Source organism: Heterocephalus glaber, unplaced genomic scaffold (genome assembly GCF_053883595.1).
Source record: "Heterocephalus glaber isolate CG9 unplaced genomic scaffold, H.glaber_assembly_v1.0 deba00001564, whole genome shotgun sequence".
NCBI lineage: Eukaryota > Metazoa > Chordata > Mammalia > Rodentia > Bathyergidae > Heterocephalus > Heterocephalus glaber.
This window is the reverse complement of record NW_028258351.1, coordinates 10542340-10559892: the sequence shown is the minus strand read 5'-3', so window position 1 is coordinate 10559892 and position 17553 is coordinate 10542340. Positions and strand designations below refer to the sequence as shown.

The 17553-nt window shown below is 51.7% G+C and overlaps 3 protein-coding genes, 1 long non-coding RNA gene and 4 other non-coding genes across 14 annotated transcripts; 2 read left to right on the top strand and 6 right to left on the bottom strand.

Moving 5' to 3' along the window:
• Positions 1 to 32: 32 nt before the first annotated feature.
• Positions 33 to 3278, top strand: Tlcd1 (TLC domain containing 1). Of its 4 annotated transcripts, XM_087191543.1 has the most exons (5): positions 97 to 730; positions 1348 to 1366; positions 1680 to 1762; positions 1854 to 1936; positions 2479 to 3278. In XM_087191543.1, the coding sequence occupies exons 3-5, from the start codon at positions 1699 to 1701 to the stop codon at positions 2860 to 2862; spliced, it is 531 nt and encodes a 176-aa protein (XP_087047669.1). In that variant the 5' UTR covers positions 97 to 730; positions 1348 to 1366; positions 1680 to 1698; the 3' UTR covers positions 2863 to 3278. The 4 variants fall into 4 exon arrangements, with proteins under 4 accessions (XP_087047668.1, XP_087047669.1, XP_012932356.1 ...); XM_087191542.1 differs by lacking the exons at positions 97 to 730; positions 1348 to 1366 and adding an exon at positions 33 to 51; XM_013076902.3 differs by lacking the exon at positions 1348 to 1366.
• Positions 3279 to 3433: 155 nt separating this feature from the next.
• Positions 3434 to 7254, bottom strand: Rpl23a (ribosomal protein L23a). The gene is made up of 5 exons (XM_004857009.4): positions 7061 to 7254; positions 6265 to 6448; positions 4219 to 4395; positions 3721 to 3790; positions 3434 to 3494 (listed from the first exon to the last, which is right to left on the bottom strand). The coding sequence occupies exons 1-5, from the start codon at positions 7083 to 7085 to the stop codon at positions 3480 to 3482; spliced, it is 471 nt and encodes a 156-aa protein (XP_004857066.1). The 5' UTR covers positions 7086 to 7254; the 3' UTR covers positions 3434 to 3479.
• Positions 3601 to 3672, bottom strand: LOC147823832 (small nucleolar RNA Z17). The gene has a single exon (XR_015443321.1). It is a non-coding gene; the product is annotated as a small nucleolar RNA Z17 (small nucleolar RNA).
• Positions 3863 to 3927, bottom strand: LOC147823831 (small nucleolar RNA SNORD42). Its single transcript, XR_015443315.1, has one exon. It is a non-coding gene; the product is annotated as a small nucleolar RNA SNORD42 (small nucleolar RNA).
• Positions 4479 to 4551, bottom strand: LOC147823830 (small nucleolar RNA Z17). The gene has a single exon (XR_015443322.1). It is a non-coding gene; the product is annotated as a small nucleolar RNA Z17 (small nucleolar RNA).
• Positions 6535 to 6602, bottom strand: LOC147823829 (small nucleolar RNA SNORD42). The gene has a single exon (XR_015443314.1). It is a non-coding gene; the product is annotated as a small nucleolar RNA SNORD42 (small nucleolar RNA).
• Positions 7255 to 8330: 1076 nt separating the features above from the next.
• Positions 8331 to 9803, bottom strand: LOC110344396 (uncharacterized). The gene is made up of 2 exons (XR_002386975.2): positions 9665 to 9803; positions 8331 to 8475 (listed from the first exon to the last, which is right to left on the bottom strand). It is a non-coding gene; the product is annotated as an uncharacterized LOC110344396 (long non-coding RNA).
• Positions 9804 to 10327: 524 nt separating this feature from the next.
• Positions 10328 to 14540, top strand: Rab34 (RAB34, member RAS oncogene family). Of its 4 annotated transcripts, XM_087191541.1 has the most exons (11): positions 10328 to 10490; positions 10769 to 10971; positions 11203 to 11294; positions 12721 to 12786; positions 12888 to 12989; positions 13086 to 13150; positions 13284 to 13335; positions 13593 to 13674; positions 13753 to 13843; positions 13958 to 14065; positions 14147 to 14540. In XM_087191541.1, the coding sequence occupies exons 2-11, from the start codon at positions 10918 to 10920 to the stop codon at positions 14212 to 14214; spliced, it is 780 nt and encodes a 259-aa protein (XP_087047667.1). In that variant the 5' UTR covers positions 10328 to 10490; positions 10769 to 10917; the 3' UTR covers positions 14215 to 14540. The 4 variants fall into 4 exon arrangements, with proteins under 4 accessions (XP_087047667.1, XP_004857061.1, XP_012932379.1 ...); XM_004857004.4 differs by lacking the exon at positions 10328 to 10490 and having other exon boundaries at positions 10803 to 10971; positions 14126 to 14540; XM_013076925.3 differs by lacking the exon at positions 10328 to 10490 and having other exon boundaries at positions 10803 to 10971; positions 12718 to 12786.
• Positions 14541 to 17553: the final 3013 nt, after the last annotated feature.

The following is a 17553-nucleotide window of genomic DNA, read 5'->3' as shown; positions in this document are numbered from 1 at the left end:
GGATCGAACTCGGGTCCTCGTGCTTGTGCAGCAGGCGGCAAAACCACTGAGGTAAATCCCCGGCCCTCGATATAGCTTCTTATTGAAACATAAAAATTTGTATTTGTCGTGTTTTTGAACAATTAATGTGATCTTAGCTGTTGAATGCATGCTGATAATTTGTCAAACCTTAGCTGGGGGGACTTGCCTCCGGTCTTGACAGAGAGGGCTCTGCGTGCCCAGTTCGGCACTGGCCTAGGGTTTGCGTGATTCTCTCCCCAAGAACTGCCTTGGAGAGTTGGGACCCCGCGCCACAGTGAGGACAGGCTGACACCTAGTGGCCGGGAGCCGCAACTGCTCCAGGCCAGTGGCCTGGAGAAGAGAATCACCCCAGCTGTCTGGGCAAATCCGGTCTTCTCCCCCCCAGCCTCCAGGGAGCCAGGAGACTAGGGCTGGGACGGTCTAAAGGAGGACTATGACAGCCGCTTGGCCTCCGGGGCTCAAGAGAGAGCCGAGAGATGCGGGGAGAAGGAGGAAAACAAGTCGATCTGAGGCCAGAGGCGGGACGGTGTCTGGGCGGAGCCACTGTTCGAGGCGGGGTTTCCGAACCCTCCCCAGGACCAGGGTTTTGTAGGGGAAGCGGACGCGTGATGGGTCCCGCCCAGCTCTGCCCAGAAAGGAGTTGAGGCGAAGAGAGGGATCTCGCGGAGCCGGCCCTAGGCAGGCGAGCGGGCGGCCCCGGAGAAAGTTGGTACGCGGGTTATGGGGCCGTTTGAGCGCGGGCGGCCGGGGACTCTTTCGGCCGTCAGGAGGCGCCAGCGAGGGATGTCTCCGCCGCGGCGCCCCCAGGACAGCTCCTTCCCGCTTGAAGTTGGCGGGATCCGGGCGGGGCTCGAGAGGCCCCGGGGGAAATGGGGCTCGCGCCCTCCTCGCGGCAGAGGCGCCGAGGGGCGGAGGCAGCGGGCGGGGCGGGGCGGGGCGGCACGGCCGGGGGCGGGGGCAGAGGCTCGGCAGGCAGGCAGGCCAGGGAGGAGCGAAGGGGCCTGGAGGGCTCCGGGAGAGTTGTGTGGGGCTGGCGGCTGGCGGCCGGCGGGAGAGGCGCCCGGGGTGACGGGCCGGAGGGAGCCCCGTTCACAGAACAGCTCAAGGAGGCGGCTTAGAGGGCGGACGGACAGACTGCAGGGAGGGCCAGCATGCTGCCCCTGCTGCACCCCGCCTTGCCGTTGCTCCTGGGCGCCACGCTGACCTTCCGGGCACTGAGGCGCGCGCTCTGTCGCCTGCCCCTGCCCGCGCACGTGCGCACCGACCCCCTGCGTACCTGGCGCTGGCACAACCTGCTGGTCTCCTTCACCCACTCCATTGTGTCAGGGATATGGGCGCTGCTGTGGTAAGTGAGCGACCGGGGGCGTGAGGTGGCCCGGGGATTCCGTGCGGGTGCTGGGACAGGCTTCCGCGTTACTATTTCCATCACTCACCAGTGGGTCGAGGCCGTGAATCTCACCTGATTCCGTTTGGAAAACTACCCAACCAGGGGCGGCCCAGGGAAACCCGAGGCAACGGGGTTTCGGCCAAGCCCCTCCTCGCTCCCTTGCCAGCCAATGGCGCAAGCCTGAACTGTCCCGGGACTGACAGTGTACCGGGGGACCTGAGGGTCTCTTCGGGTGCCGACTATGCTAAGGGCCTCCCTTATTCCTTCCCAGTTTATGGCAGAGCCCCGAGATGCTGGTGGAGATTGAGGCAGCTTGGTCGCTTTCTGGCTATTTGCTCGTTTGCTTCTCTGCTGGTAGGTCTTGGCTAGGAAGCCTGAGGTAAAGTGGGTGTACTGGGGAAGAAGGTTAAGTCCCTTTCATGACCTTTCTCCATTCCTCCACTAGGGTATTTCATTCACGACACGGTGGACATAGTAATTAGTCGTCAGGCCAGAGCTTCTTGGGAATACCTTGTTCACCATGTCATGGTAAGTGAGAAAGCAGTGATGTGGTATGCATAGCCACGCTGCCGGCAACCTAGTCCCAAGTCCCATGTTCTTTGTGAACATGAGAGGGAGGTCATCTCAACCCCAGTCCAGCCCTGTGTCCTACTTTTCTAGCTGAGGTGCCACTATCGGTGTTCTTGCTCAACAGACTGGGAATGGCACCCACTGTGCCCAGAACCTGTGGGCAGGGATCAGAATCTAATCTTATGAATGAAAAAACCCCACCTTATCTACTTTAAACTGTTAGAATTTGGGGAGAACATGGTCCAGTGGAGCATTTCTGTAATTACAGCTACTTGGGAAGCTAAGGCAAGAGTCACAATTCAAGGACAGAATGCGTAACAGTGCGATCTGGTGTAAAAATATGAGCTAAGACCTGTCGCAGTGCTAAGAGTACCTCTGATATTACAAAATAGAAAATACAAGTAGAAAAAACATTGAGGCTTGTCTGGCCCTCTGGTGTGACATTCCTAACTCCCAGGAGCCTTGGGACCTGGCTTTCCAACTCCTCATTTATCCTCTAGGCCATGGGTGCCTTCTTCTCAGGCATCTTTTGGAAAAGGTTTGTTGGTGGAGGTGTCCTAACACTACTGGTGGAAGTCAGCAACATCTTCCTCACCATGCGCATGATGATGAAAATCAACAATGCCCAGAATCTCCTCCTCTACCAGGTCAACAAGTATGTCAACTTGGTCATGTACTTTCTCTTCCGCCTGGCTCCTCAGGCCTACCTCACCAACTTCTTCCTGCAGTATGCAGGCCAGAGGACCCTGGGGACCTTTCTGCTGGCCATCCTGCTCATGCTAGATGTGATGATCCTCATCTACTTTTCCCGCCTCCTCCGCTCTGACTTCTGCCCTGACCGTGTTCCCAGCCAACAACACAAAGATAAGTTCTTGACTGAGTGAGAGGAACAGAGCCTGGTACATGTGGCAAGGACAGCAAACACAGAACAGAAACAGCCTCACACATGAACTGGGTCTCTACCCCAACTGAACATCCCCAGGGGCCAGTCTCTACCTTGAGCCTACACCCACACTACTGAAAGCACTCTTCTGAAGCCTTAAAATCCTTTCTTGGGTAACCAGTGAGGGAAGCAGACAAACTGGTTGGACATGCATGTGGGTGTGAGGACAAGGATCCAACCCAAATCCAGCCAACCCACAGTGACCTGAAATGGATGCTAAAGACAGTTCTAAACTTCCAGGGATAAAAGGGAATCCTGTAAAGCTTGTTCTCTTGTCCTGGAGTTCCTAGGACAAATAACCCTCATCTGAGTAATAAAACCTCTGGTGTTAACTACCAGGGTTATTAACAAGTATAATGGCTTGAGGGATTGAGTGTTCCAACTGGGTAAGTATATTGGGAGTCCTACTCAGAGCTGGAGATGCAGCTCAGTGGTGGGGAGCATACCCACCATCACCCCAGGGGGCCTTTCCCAGGCCAACCAGAAACTGACATAAAGAAAAGAAGCATATGTATGTGGTGAAAATAATGTGTATTTAGAATTAGCCAGCTGGACTGTTTAGATGATCCCAATCTGAAAAACAAAAGGGAAGCTTTGTTACTGGGGATGAAATAGGTAGATTAAGCTGGGTGTTTCGATTAAAAAGCAAACTAGGTGGGCAGAGCTTGTTCAACACCAGGGTGCAGTCAGTCAATTATGACTAATCAGGAAAAGTCAGGCTTTGGTCGCTAACAGATTCATCATTTGCACCCAGAAGGTAAATGTGTGATGTTAGGAGTCTGTAGGAAAGGAAGCTTACTTTGTTGGCAACATCCAAAGCATCATAATCAGGAGCCAGTCGAACATACGCCTTCTTCTCTCCATCAGGCCTGGGCAGAGAAGGATGCCTTAGCCCTTCCTGCCTCCATCCTTCCCCCCTCCCTGAATGCCCCCATCCTCTGGTGCATCAGTGGTTCCTTTGTTCTTATCATTCTTTTCCAAATAGTGAATTTTCCATCATTTGCATAGAGGAGTCGAGCCAGTTTCCTTTCATTGGAAATACAAAACACTTGAGACTAAATCCATGTAATAGTACTTTACTATAGTGCCTACCTCTGCCCCAACCTCATCAGTGAAGTCCTAGAGAGTTTCCTCAGATCTATACTTGATACAAAGGCCAGTAATTTCACAGGGGACTTTGTACAGTGTAAATCCTACTTCTGACCTCAAGAGCAGTAGCAGGGAACTTAAAGGCATTCATGAAGTTTTCTGGGATCCCTTCTGTGGCTCTAGCCACTTCTCATGGGGCCCCACTCACCTGATTAGGGTATTGACCTTGGCCACGTCAATGTCATAGAGCTTCTTCACAGCTTGTTTGATTTGGTGCTTGTTGGCCTTGACATCCACAATGAATACGAGTGTGTTGTTGTCCTCTATCTTCTTCATGGCTGACTCTGTGGTCAGGGGGAACTTGATGATGGCATAGTGGTCAAGCCTGAGGGGTGAACAACATGGGGGTCACCTGGCCTGGGTCCAGTAGGATGGGCTTTTTTTTAAGAGTCCAAGGCTGAGAACACAGGTGCGTCAGACAATGGGTACAATCATTTTTGTCAGACTTTGGTTGCCGCTAATCAGTGTCATCAGCTGCACCTTATACCTAGGAGTGTGAAGCTCCTCCTAGGAGGCAGAATCCTTGAGTATTTTCTTTAACCTGAAAGCCTCTCATCCTTAAAGAATCATCTTTGACTCAAACCCTTTCATTTGCTGGAGCTCCACGCTGACAAATTCCCTAGGAGGGTGGGTCACATTTCTGCCCCCAATGGCTGCTAAAGGGGGGCTGTGATCAATAGTTACCACTTTGTTTGAGACAGGGTCTCACTATAGTCCAGGTAGGCCTTGAACTCACAATCTTCCTGCCTCAGCCTCTAGAGCGGGGGGATTACAGGCTACCTTGAACACACTTCAGACAAGCCACTCCTTGTCCAGTCACACTACTTTCCTGGTTTTTTGGGTTTTTTTTTTTTTGGAACCGGGGATTGAACTTGGGTCTTTGTTCTTGAGATGCAGGCAGCAAAACCACTGAGCTACATCCCTGGCCCACTACTTTCCTGATTTGAAGCTAGGTCAAAACCCAAACTCTTTATTACACTAAATCTAGGTCCAAATTGGGGGCATAAGAGAAGTACACATTTGTCCCTCTTAGGAAATACCTTTTACCCAGCCACCCAACTTCTTTGAGATTATCTCAAAATAAAAGGCTGGGGATGCAGCTCATCAGCAGATCACCAGCTTAGCATGTTGAAGGACCTTAGTTCAATCCTCAGTATGGCACACACACACAAACCACCCACACCCTCACCTCCAAGGACTGTTTCCTAGGTGGTGCAAGCAAGGAACTAAATTTAGAATACTTTATGTATGTATGTATACATATATATATGATATACATTTTGGGGGTTGAGACAGGGTCTTGCTGTGTAGCCCAGGCTGGCCTCCAACAATGATCCTCCTGCCTCAGCCTGCCAAGTGCCGAGTTTACAGGTGTGCACCACTATGCCCGGGGAAAGGAGCAGCTCTTTTTTAAGGAATGTATCCTATGTTGGGTGTGGTAGTGCACTCCTCTAAACACAGGACTTGGGAGGCTGAGGCAGGAGGATTGCCATGAGTTTGAGGCCAGCATGGGCTACATAGTGAGCTCAAGGACAGCCTTAACTACATAGTGAGACCCCGCCTCAAAAAAGGGAACAAAACTCAAAGAATCTACCTTTATTTTTTCCTTTTTTGGTGCTGGGGATCAAACTTAGGGCCTCCCTCATGCTACAAAAACACTCTCACTGAGCTACACTGCCAGCCCCAAGGAGCAGCTCTTTAATCCTGCTTTATACTCCCCACAAGATACTTTCAAACTGACCATGCTGAATAAATAACCTAACAGAAAACTTGAGACTGTAGGTGGACAGTTTTTCTGCCAGTATTTAAAAACTCTTACTCTTTAATTTTATTTTGGTACTGGGGATCAAACTCCAGACCTTGTGCTTGCAAGGCAGGCAGTGGAACCACTGAGCTAAATCCTCGGCCCTCTCTTACTCTTAAGTAGGGCAGAAAAGCCAGATGTGGTGGCATCCGCCTGTTATCTCAGCACTTGAGGCTGAAGCAGGAGGTTCACCATGAGTTCAAGGCCAGCCTGGACTATACAAGGAGACCGTCTCAAAAAAAAAAAAGAAAAAAAAAAGACAGAAAAGTCTCATTCCCCTTAGAGTAATACAGTAAATATCAATGGGTTTTTGAGAAGCATGCTCTAAGGTGGGTAACATCAATAAAAAATATCCAAACATCTTCAAACAGGTCTGTGAGCAGTACTGACTTGTTTCTCCTGGGGGCGCTTTTCCGAGGGTATTTCGGCTGCCGCCGGAGCCGCAGTGTCTTGGGACGGCGGAAGGTGGGTGACGTGCGGATTTTCTTCTTTTTGTGGCTGTGGATGCCTTTCAGCACTGCTTTCTTGGCTTTCAAAGCTTTTGCTTTGGCTTCAGCTTTGGGAGGGGCAGGAGCTGGTAAAGAAAACGAAGGTGCGGGATTCAGAAACTGGCAGGTCACTTCCGGCCTCACGTCCAGTAATGGGTGACCTTGCCTACACGTGCATCAGTGGTTCCTTTGGAGACATCACAAATCTCAGGAGATTAATTTTTTTTCCATCATATGCACGACACGAGAAGGAAAGATAACTAATTTGGAGTAACTTCAAGGATACAAAGAAGAAAAAACTTAACACTCATTAAGGGAGAAATATACAGGGCCATTTAACACACACAGAAAGGCAAATCAGTAACGTTGAGGCCACTTATGTCCTTACGAACCTGGAGACATGGGTCACCGGTCTGTGGATGTTTTTAATTTCCGAGAGTCCACTGTGTGGCTCGCCCGGTCAGATAATGCCTCCTGGGATGCCTCTCCCACCCCTTCCACGGAAGCCTAGCCCATGCGGCTTGCTTACGCCGTCCCGACAAAGTACGCCCCAAGAGCGGGGGGTAGCTCCGAAGATTTCCCCAGGACTCGCCCCCGCCACTGCCCTACGAATGCGTTCGCTCTCCGGGCAACCCAGGCAAACCCGCTGTGGCCCCCAGCCCCAGCCCCAGCCCCAGCCCCAGCCCCAGCACACACACCTTCCTTCTTTGCCTTCGGCGCCATCTTGGTAAAAAGGGCCTCCTGGGTTCGTTCCCACGGGCTTATACCGCTAAATCTCACTGAAGACTCGCGATGCTTTTTACCGAGATCTGATTGGATGATCTTTGGCGTGCTTCCCGCTGGGAACTGTAGTTAGAGTTCATTTCTTCTCAAGCGTGACTAAGCATGCGCCACCTCGCCCCTCCTCCGGCCCCAAAGCTTCTTGGGAGTTGTAGTTTTTGATTGGTTCATTTAGTTGTTTTTGTATTTTTGGGGGGGTGTTGTTTTTTTAATTTTTAAAATAACTTTATTATCAAACACACACATATACAAAAAATTAAAACTATTCAAAGAAGAACAATGCAAGGGGGAAAAAAACTACAATAATATTCAAATACAGTAGAACTCAACCAAAACAAAACTGAAAAGCACTTAAACATTTTTCCATATAACTTAAAAAAGCATCTCAAGCACCAACAAGTTGTTGTTGTTGTTGTTTTGAGACAGGGTCTCACTATGTAGTTCAGGCTGCCCTTGAACTCACTATGTCATCCGGGCTGACCCTCGTGGTGTTCCTCCTGCCTCAGCCTCCCCAGTGCTGGGATTTATACACATGTGCCACCATTCCTGACTTTTTTGGTTTTTGAAGACCAGCTCTCACTATGTATTTCAGGCCTGTCTTGAACTCATTATGTAGGCCAAGCTGAACTTGAACTCTCAGTGATCTTCCTGTCTCAGCCTTCTGAGTGCTGAGATTACAGGGTTGTACCACAATAGGAAGAAGTTATAAGGGGGTTTTGTTTTTTCAATTTTTTTTTCTTTTCTGTTTGTTTTGGACAGGGTCTCACTTTGTAGTTCAGGCTGGCCTTGAACTTACTATGTAGCCCAAGCTGGCCTCAAACTCAGTGATCCTCCTGCCTCAGCCTCCACAGTGCTAGGATTACAGGTATGTACCACCATGCCTGGCTTGGATTGTAGTTTGTTGTTGTTGGGTTTTTTTTCCGGTAGTGGGGAGCGATTGAACTTGGGACCTTGCGCTTGCGCGGCATGCACCGGAACCACTGAGGTAAATTCCTGGCCCATATAAACATATCTTAAAAAAACTACAATCCAAAAAAACACAAATCCACCAGTATGGGCCGGGGATTTAGCTCAGTGGTTTTGCCGCCTGCTGCGCAAGCACAAAAACTGGAGTTTGATCCCCGGTACCAACCAACAAACAAAACAACAACAACAACAACAACACAAAAAACTGCAATCCAGAGCCGGTACCAAAAAAAAAGATATGTTTATTTGTCTAGATCTGAGGATGGTGTATCAGCTCCCTCTTTGAATCTTGTCCCGGGTCCTTCCCATCCTGAACAACTTTCAGTCTCAGGGAAGAGAGGATTTCAATCTCTAGAAGATGATAACACTGCAAAGGGGAAAAATACAGTTAGACTGAGTAGGGGAGGGTAAAACAAAGTTCTAGAAATGTTAGAGCACAATTTGCCCGATTTAATTCCCTCAGACACTTTTGTGGAAAACTGAGGTCCAGAGAAGGATATGGTTTAGCAATTACCACAGCGATTTGGTGACAGAAAGTCGTCTACGGTAAGTATCAGAGGAAGTATAAAATGGCCACTGTCTGTTTCTCGATATTAACTGCCCCCTTATTGGGGATTAAACCTAAGGAGTGAACTACATCTCAGTCCTTTATAAAAAATTTTTACTTCAGGGCCAGGGATTTAGTTCAGTGGTTCTGGCACCTGCCTCGGAAGTTTAAGGTCCTGAGTTCAATCCCCGGTACCAAAAAAAATGTGAAAAATTTTTATTTTGAAAGCTGGGCGTGATGGGGCATGCCTGTAATCCCAGCTCTCAGGAGGGTGAGGCAGGAGGATTGCCTTGAGTTCGAGGCCAGTTTGGGCTACATATTGTGTTCAAGGCCAGCCTGAACTGCATAGAAAGACCTTGTCTTTAAAAATATATATATATTAAGACAGGATCTTGCTAAATTGCCCAGGCTAAATTGCTCAAACTTTTGATCCTCCTGTGTCAGCCTTATTAGTAGCCTGGGATTATAGGATATGTCACTGTGCCCAGCTCGCTAATACCCTTGAGGTAGTTCTACATTCCAAACACCACGCAGATTTCTCTAGGATCCACTAGTTCTTCCTGCGAATGATTTTTCTTAGTCCCCTCCCCTGAGCCAGTATTTGCTTCCCCTGTTCCACTCATTGGGGTGGGGGGGGTGGGGTACCGGGGATTGAACTCGGGTCCTTGTGCTTGCTAAGCAAGCAGCGGAACCACTGAGCTAAATCCCCGGCCCTCCAGTCATCTTTGCATCTTCAAATTCAGTTCCTGGCACAGAGCAAATTGCATGATGCTGAGGTTAATTAACTGTGCTGCGGGTCTGTGTCTAATTCACCCCATCTTCAAACACACTGAGTCTTTTTGTTTTGGTTTGGTTTTTTGGTACCGGGGAGCTTCTGGAGCCAGAAGTCCTCCTTGATGTGAAATGGGATGCTCTTCTACACTGGAGGTGTCGGCAAAAAGAAAAAAAATTGCCCTAGGTTTTTTCTGTGTGTGGGTTCTAATGGAGACAGGAAAACGAATGCCTATACCAGCAAGGAAGGAGTCTTCGTGTCCCAGAGTGGTGCCCATCCAAAGGGCCGATTCCTCGGTCCGCCTAGCCCTTCTTCATTTTGCATGGAGACAGGCAGCTTGGCAGTCAGCTCTCCCACTCCATGATCTATACAGCAGCCTGGAAGGAAAAGACACCAGACATCGGAAGTCTCTCCTCGGTGGGCACGTCGCTCTGATCACGGCACCTCCTCACACTTCTCCGCCCCCCACTTCCCAGGGCAGAAGGGAGAGCAGGGGCAGACTATGAGTCACGGCCCGGGCCTGCAGTGTAGGAGGGAAGCGCCGCCTCCCCTAGGGCCCCTTCTCTCTCCCCTTTGCCCTCCCCGCGGGTTCCTGCCCGCCAGATGCTGCGCAGCAATCACCGAGTCTCCATCATCAGTTCGGCTGGGTAAGGGTCCCCAGGAAGGTGCAGCCTGGGACCCGAGGTGCTGGGCAGAACGTCCTGGGGGATCCAGAGCTGGACAGGCTCCAGCCTGGGTGGGGGGGCCCAGGGTGCGGCGTGAGGCGTCCGGCGAGGGAGCGGGAGCCGGGACCGAGCATTGGAGTCGGGGGGGGGGGGGGGGGGGGACGAGGGCGGGCTGCGCGGCCGTTGCTGCCGGGAGAGGGGCAGGGGGCGGCCCTTCTCCAGGAATTTCCGGGGATCGTGTTTCAGCGCTGGAGGAGCGGGAGCGGAGAGGGACTCCAGGCCCTGCAACGGACTGGGCCCCTCGCCCCCTCCTCCCGCGGCCCGGGCCGGCAGCGCCTCCCCTGCCCACACTGACCCCCTGCGGCGGGGCCGAGCAGCGCCCGAGGGCCATTGTTATGGTGGGGCCGCCCCCGCCGCGAGCCGTCGTCGGGTCGCCGCGGCCCCGGGTGATCGTGGGAGCTCTCCGTCCGCGGGTCATTGTAGGGTCCGCGCGGGCCCGGGTCCCCCGCGACGGAACTGCCCGCCAGGCAGCCGAGGGGTCTCCCCGCCCCCGAGTCGTCTTCGGGGCGCCCCGGGCCCGGGTGGTCGTGGGCTCGGCCCGGGTGGTCGTGGGCTCGCCCCGGCCCCGCGTGATCGTCTCATCCCCGTGGCCCGCGGTGGCTGTTGCGTCTCCCAGGCCGCGGGCTCCCACAGGCTCCCCGTGGCCCCGAGTGATCGTCGGGACCCCCCGGCCGCGCGTGATTGTGGGCTCTCCACGGGCCCAGGAGGCAGGGGCGGATCAGGCCTCGGCGCCGTCTCTGGGCGCTCCGCAAGGCCGCAGGCGAGATGAACCTCCTGGCGCCCGTGCGGAGGGACCGCATCCTGGCGGAGCTGCCCCAGGTAGGCGCCAGGGCCACGTCGGGTTTCTGGCTGCAGCCGGGCGTGGGCGGGGAGAACGCGGCACCAGACCCGTTAGAGGAACTCGCCCAGCCCCGCTGAGCGCTGGCGAGGCCTCGGCTTCTGGGTGGTCCTCCCTCCACCCCAACCCTTCCCTCCCCACCCCGCCCGGGTTCCTTGGCTTCGGGACAAGGACCTAAAGTGGCTGAGCCCCTTCTCTTCCAACACTCTCAGTGCCTGAGGAAGGAGGCCTCTTTGCACACGCACAAAGACTTCCACCCCCGCGTCACTTGCGCCTGCCAGGAGCACCGGACAGGCACCGTGGGGTGAGTTAGGGACATCTACAGCACAGACAGGAAGTCCTAGGGGACGCTGAGGTCATAGCAGGGTTACACATGCATGCATCCCCTTGGGGCTCCATTTCAGCTCCTGCCAGGTGCATGGTCATGTCCCGTTTAAGCCTCTGGGCTCTCCCTTTTTCTTCCAACAAGTTTGTTGGTCCTTGCAGAAAGGAATAGAAAGTGTCCAGCAAGGGGCAGTGGACACATACCATCCATTGAGCCCGAAGGCAGGGGGCTCTCTCTCTGTGTGTCCAGGGATGAGTCTCATTGTAGGTTAAAAGAAGTAATGCTAGTAACAATTGCTGTCCTTAATTAAGCACTGCTGGCATGGTGGTGTACTCCTGTAATCCTAGCACTCCAGGTTGATGTACCCCAGCCTCGACTACAGAGGTTAAGGCAAGATCACTGCAAGTTCAAGGTCACCCTGGGCTGCAGAGTGAGTTCCAAGATAGCCTGAACTGCATAGTGAGATCCTGTGTCAAAAACAAACATAAAAGCTCCAAGGATTTAATTCAGTGGTTCTGGCGCCTGGCTCAACAGGGCAAGGTCCCTTTGATCCCCGGTACCAAAAAAACCCAAACAAACAAAAAAGATCATTAATTGAGCATTTACTGTGTGCCAGGCAGTGTGTTAGCTCACATCAATTTTTTGGTTTTTTTGGTACCAGGGATCGAACTCGGGACCTTGTGCTTGCAAGGCAGGCACCGGAATCACTGAGCTAAATCCCTGGCCCTCAATGTCTTATATTAAATGGAAAACATCACTAAAGATGCATAGTGATTTCAGAAATGTTAAAATGGAGAAGGGCAGTGTTTTAGAACATAGGATTTTTATCTCATTTTAACCTTCACAACAATTCAAGGAATTAAGTACTGTCTCCTCTTAACAAGTGTTGTGCTGGGTGCGGTGGTTCATGTCTGTACTCCCAGCACTCAGGAGGCTGAGGCAGGAGGAGGATTGCCATGAGTTCAAGGCCAGCCTGGACTAGAAAGTGATGCTGGGGGTGGTGGCGCATGTCTGTAATCCCAGCACTTGGGAGGCAGAGCCAGGAGGATCACTATGAGTTCAAAGCCAGCCTGGACTACATAGTGAGTTTGTGAGTTCAAGACCAGCCTGGGCTACATAGTAAGACCCTGTCTCAAAAAAAAAAAAGTGAATTCAAGACCAGCTTTTTTGAGACCTTGTCTCAAAAAACCAAGAAAAGACAGACAAAAAACAAGTTGAAACTGTCGCTCAGAAAAGTAACCTGTCCAAAGTCACACAGCTAATCAGGGCTGGGAGTATAGCTCAGTGTAGACAGCTTAGCTAGCATGTGCAAAGCCTTGGGGTCCATCCTTAACACCACAAACAAACAATAACAACAAAAGAACTCCCCAGGATGAAAACTAGTGTCCACTCTTGTGTCCAGCAGATTTAAGATCTCCAAGGTCATTGTTGTGGGGGACCTGTCGGTGGGGAAGACTTGCCTCATTAATAGGTAAGGGAGTGCTGAGCTTGGCTAGACTGGGTTGGGCAGGGTGGGGCAAAGCCTAGCTAGGTAGACTCAGCTACAGCTCAGAGCACCTGGTGCCTCCTCAGGTTCTGCAAAGACACTTTTGATAAGAATTACAAGGCCACCATTGGAGTGGATTTTGAGATGGAACGATTTGAGGTGTTGGGAGTCCCCTTCAGTCTCCAGCTGTGAGTGCTTCCCCCACCCCTTTCAGTCATTTTCCCTGATGCCGACACCCCTGGCCCCACTCTCTACTACCTGGGCTCTCCTCTCCTTCCTCCCAGTTGGGACACCGCTGGACAGGAGAGGTTTAAATGCATTGCGTCAACCTACTACCGAGGAGCTCAAGGTAAGGGCTCGGCCGGGTGGGGCAGAGGGTCCAAGAGAGTGCACCTGGCCTCATCAGAGCTGGTGTAGCCGGGGGGGAATGAACCAGTGGTGTGTTCCCTACTGACCTGGGACTGCTTCTGCCACTATTCCAGCGATCATCATTGTCTTCAACCTAAATGATGTGACATCCCTGGAACATACTAAGTATGTGAGGGTGCTGTGAGGAAGAGGGAGGATCGAGAAAGGGAAGATTCTGAAAAGAGGGTGGTTAGGGGAAAAGAATGCACCTGAAGGTGGTGCTCTCAGGAGAGAGCAGTTGCTTAGCACGCACCAGGTCCTGGATTCCATCCCCAGTACTGCAAACAGGAAAAGAACACATGGTGGGGCGGGGGCCTGTGAATGTGGGTGGGATGGACCTGTCTGGCTCCTTCCTTCCTCACACCTGTCCCCCATCTGGCCAGGCAGTGGCTTGCCGATGCTCTCAAGGAGAATGACCCTTCCAGTGTACTTCTCTTCCTCGTGGGTTCCAAGAAGGACCTGAGTGTGAGTGTCCATGTGTTAGTGGGGGGGACCTTCCAGTTTAGGGAGGGCCCTCCATCTGACGAGAATGCCTTCCTGCAGACACCGGCTCAGTACGCACTCATGGAGAAAGATGCCCTGAAGGTGGCTAAAGAGATTAAGGCTGAGTTCTGGGCAGTCTCTTCTCTCACTGGTGAGTGTCAGGCCTCTGGATCCCTGCCTGCCTCACCTCCCATTCTACACTTATAGCTGTCCCACATGCCCTAGACGTGGTGCTGCCCCAACACCCATGTGCTCCCCATGTCAGGTGAAAACGTCCGGGAATTCTTCTTCCGTGTGGCAGCACTGAACTTTGAGGCCAACGTATTGGCTGAGCTGGAGAAATCAGGGGCCCGGCGCATTGGGGATGTTGTCCGTGAGTGCTTGCCTGGTTGAGGGTGGCATAGAGCAAGGGGAACCTCCAGCCCTGCTTCAGAGACTTTCCACCCTTTTGCAGGCATCAACAGTGATGACAGCAACCTCTACCTAACTGCCAGCAAGAAGAAGCCCACATGCTGCCACTGAGGGGCTAGGAGACTATCCAGAGACTGTGGTCCCTGGGGCACTGCACCTCCTTAATCTCAGAGCTTGGCCCCTGGATGTTTGCACTGATTTTATCAAGACCAAAGAGCTACCATTGGTGGCGGTAACCCTGCCCAGGGACTGTTGGGACTGTACTAATCACTTCCTGCCCCCAGGCATCATACCAAAAACTGAAGGCCCTCCCTCTCCTCTGGAGGTTCTCATGCCAGGGAAACTGTCCCTGCTGCTTCTGCCCAGCCTTTGTGTATGAGGATGCCTAATGATTCCAGCCCAACACTGTGCCTTATGCATTAAAAGCTTTGCTAGCCCTTGTGGGTGGACTCCTTTGCTGAGAGTGCAGGATTTGTAGTGAAGGCTGTAAGGCTATTTGGGACTGCAGTGAGCCCCCTGTGGGGATTTTGATCATCTCTGGCCCTTGGGTAGGGCTCAGGCAGTTGGGAGATCTTAGAAGAGGTTTAGGAAGCTGACCAGACCCTTGCAGGGTAAGATCTAAAGAGCTGGTTTTGAGCACCTTCTCTTCTGTCCTGTCCCTTCAAATGCTTCCTACTTGGTATTTATACCTAAATTTCCACTGTTAGAGGTTTTTTTTTTTAAGACAGAGTCTCACTCTGTAGTCCAGGCTGGTCTTGAACTCTTGGTGTTCCTCCTCCTGCCTCAGCCTCAAGTGCTGAAACTATAGATGTGGGCCACCATGCCCAGCTTCTGTCTTCTCTCTCTTTTAAAAAAAAATTTTTTTTTTTCTGGTACTGGGGATTGAACTCAGGACCTTGCGCTGATGAGGCAGGCGCAGTGCTACTGTGCTAAATCCCTGGCCTCTGCCTTGCCTTCTCTTATTAAAAGTTTCTCTGTGGCTGGGGTTGTACCTCAGTGGTAGAGCGCTAGCTTGGCCAATACCCTGGGTTCCATCTCCAGCACCACAAAATGGATGGAAGGAAGGAAATAAATGATGAAGTTTTGGACGCTTTATAGGTTGACCAGATGGCCTGGAGAGGGTAGGGACTCTGGATCTTTTCAGAAAAACTTTTGAGTCAAGACCTTTTTTTTTTTTTGAGATAGTTCAGCTGCCCTTGAACTTACTGTATAGGGTAGGCTGGCCTAGAGCTCGTGGTGATCCTTCTGCCTCAGCCTCCCAAGTGCTGGGATTACAGGTATGTGTCTCTGGGTCCAGCTTGGACCTACTGTATCTTTAAATCCTTATACCTCCACTAATGATGAGAATGCGGGCAAATCAGTTATCTTCTGGGCCTCAATGTCCTTATCTATAAAATGAGGTTAATAATACTGAATTCAGGAGGTTATGTGACTGAAATAAGATAAAGCACCAGCAGGGGCTGAAAGCATATTGCTCAGCGGTAGAACATTGCTTAGCATGTTCAAGGCCCTGGTAAATTCTCCAGCATTGTAAACAAGACAAAACAGAAAATCCCAGCCAGGGATATAGCTCAGTGGCACCCCTGCCTGGCAAGCACAAGGTTCTGAATTCGATACCTGGTACCAAAAAAAGAAGAAGAAAATCCCAGCTGCGTATGGTGGAGCATGCTTGTAATCCTAACATTTTGGGAGGCTGAGGCAGGAGATTACAAGTTTAAGCCTAACCTGTGCAATTTAGTGACTCAGACCCAAAATAAACAATTAAAAGGGCTGGAGAAGTAGCTCAGAGTGAAGACTCCAGGTTCAATACCCAGTAGCACAAAAAATAAAGTACTAACACATAGGAAGAAGTCAAACGTTTTATTACGGCTAGCGTTACAGGAGGAAAAGTGATGAAGCTCCTGGCTTCCTGCTGGGATCTGACCCCAAATCACAAATTGGCTGGAAGTTCCCCAGACATCCAGTGCAAGAAAGGAGGACACATGTGGCCTCCCATCATTCTGGGAAGCCAAGGAAGGCTAAGATTCAAACACTGATCCTGCCTCTGGGTCAGCAAGTATTCTATCCATCCCCTGCCTAGTTCCTTTCCTACCCAGCCATGGTCCATCCAGGAAGGGCTGGCTGTTCTGCAACCTCCCTCTGCTTCCCCTCCCTGCTGGATTCCAGATTCTAGAGCTACAGGGAGGAGGATCTGGGCAGTGGCCATGCTCAATCAGGAGTTAGCTCTGGAGGAAAGATGGCTGGGGTCAGCAGTAGTAGTGTCAAGTGGATGTCTTCAAGAAAACAAAAGTATAAACACCTTTGGGCAGGGGTGTGATTCTGGTAGAACTCTTGCCTAGCTAGCTTACCTGCTCTCTCTCTCCCTCCCTCCCTTTTTCTTTCTCTTTCATTGCCTAGCAAGCACTCTTGAGAATCTGGGTTCAATCCCAAGCACTGGAAAATAAAAACAAAAAAAATCCATCATCCCTTTTCCCTGGCTGCCCTTTGAGGCATCCTGGCTTTGGAAGCTGAGGAGGAGGAATTGAGAGGTGTGTATGGAGTGTTGGTGAGGCCGCTCTAATTTCTTCACATTGTAATTTTTTCCATCTCTGCCCTTCATAGCACTAGGCTTCTCAACCTTGCTTTGCACAGAGGCTCAATGTGTAAAGCCACAGTGCTGGTGTTTGTGGCTTGAGCTGTGGAGAGTTCTGTGGGTGGTTGTTTTTGGTAATGGGAATCCGAACTCAGTACCTTGCCAGGGAGGTGCAGTGCCACTGAGCTAAATCCCTGGCCTTGTTTTTTGGTTTTTTGAGACAAGGTCTTGCTATGTAGATCAGGCTGGCCTTGAGCTCACTATGTAGCCCAGGCTGGCTTGGAACTTGTGATTCTCCTGCCTCAGCCTCCCAAGTGCTGGAATTACAGGCGTGCACCACTACAATTCCTTGTTCTGTGGGTGTGTGGGGAAGTGTGCCCATTGTATTGGGTCTGTAGGTGATGAACAGATTTTCTGTGAACTGTATGATACAACATGAAAAGTGTGTATATTAAAAAAGTGAATGTGTCACTGGGATGAAGTTAACTATGAGGGCAGCGGGGTATGCTCCCTGGACCGGAAAAGCCAATGGAGAAACCAACAGACAATTGGTCAGTGAGGTCTCTAGGACTCGGGAGAACGCTGTGGGGTGGCACCGGGTGGCCAGGCGCCACCGTGTCCTCACGGAGGAGAGTTCAACCATGGACGCAGAAAGCGTGGGCTACCACCCAAGCCTGAGCAACCATGGAGAAGCCAGGAAGCGTGCGGTGTTTTGGGGGTCGGGGAAGATTCGCTCGCTCCGGCGGGCAGGGGTGGCCTTGGGGCTTCAACTAGGAGGCGGAGCGCGAGGTTCCGGGAATGGCTGGGGCGGGGCCGGGGCGGGGCTGAGCCGGTTTAGGGCGGAGGAGGGGCGGGACTGAGGCCTGGGGTTGGACTAA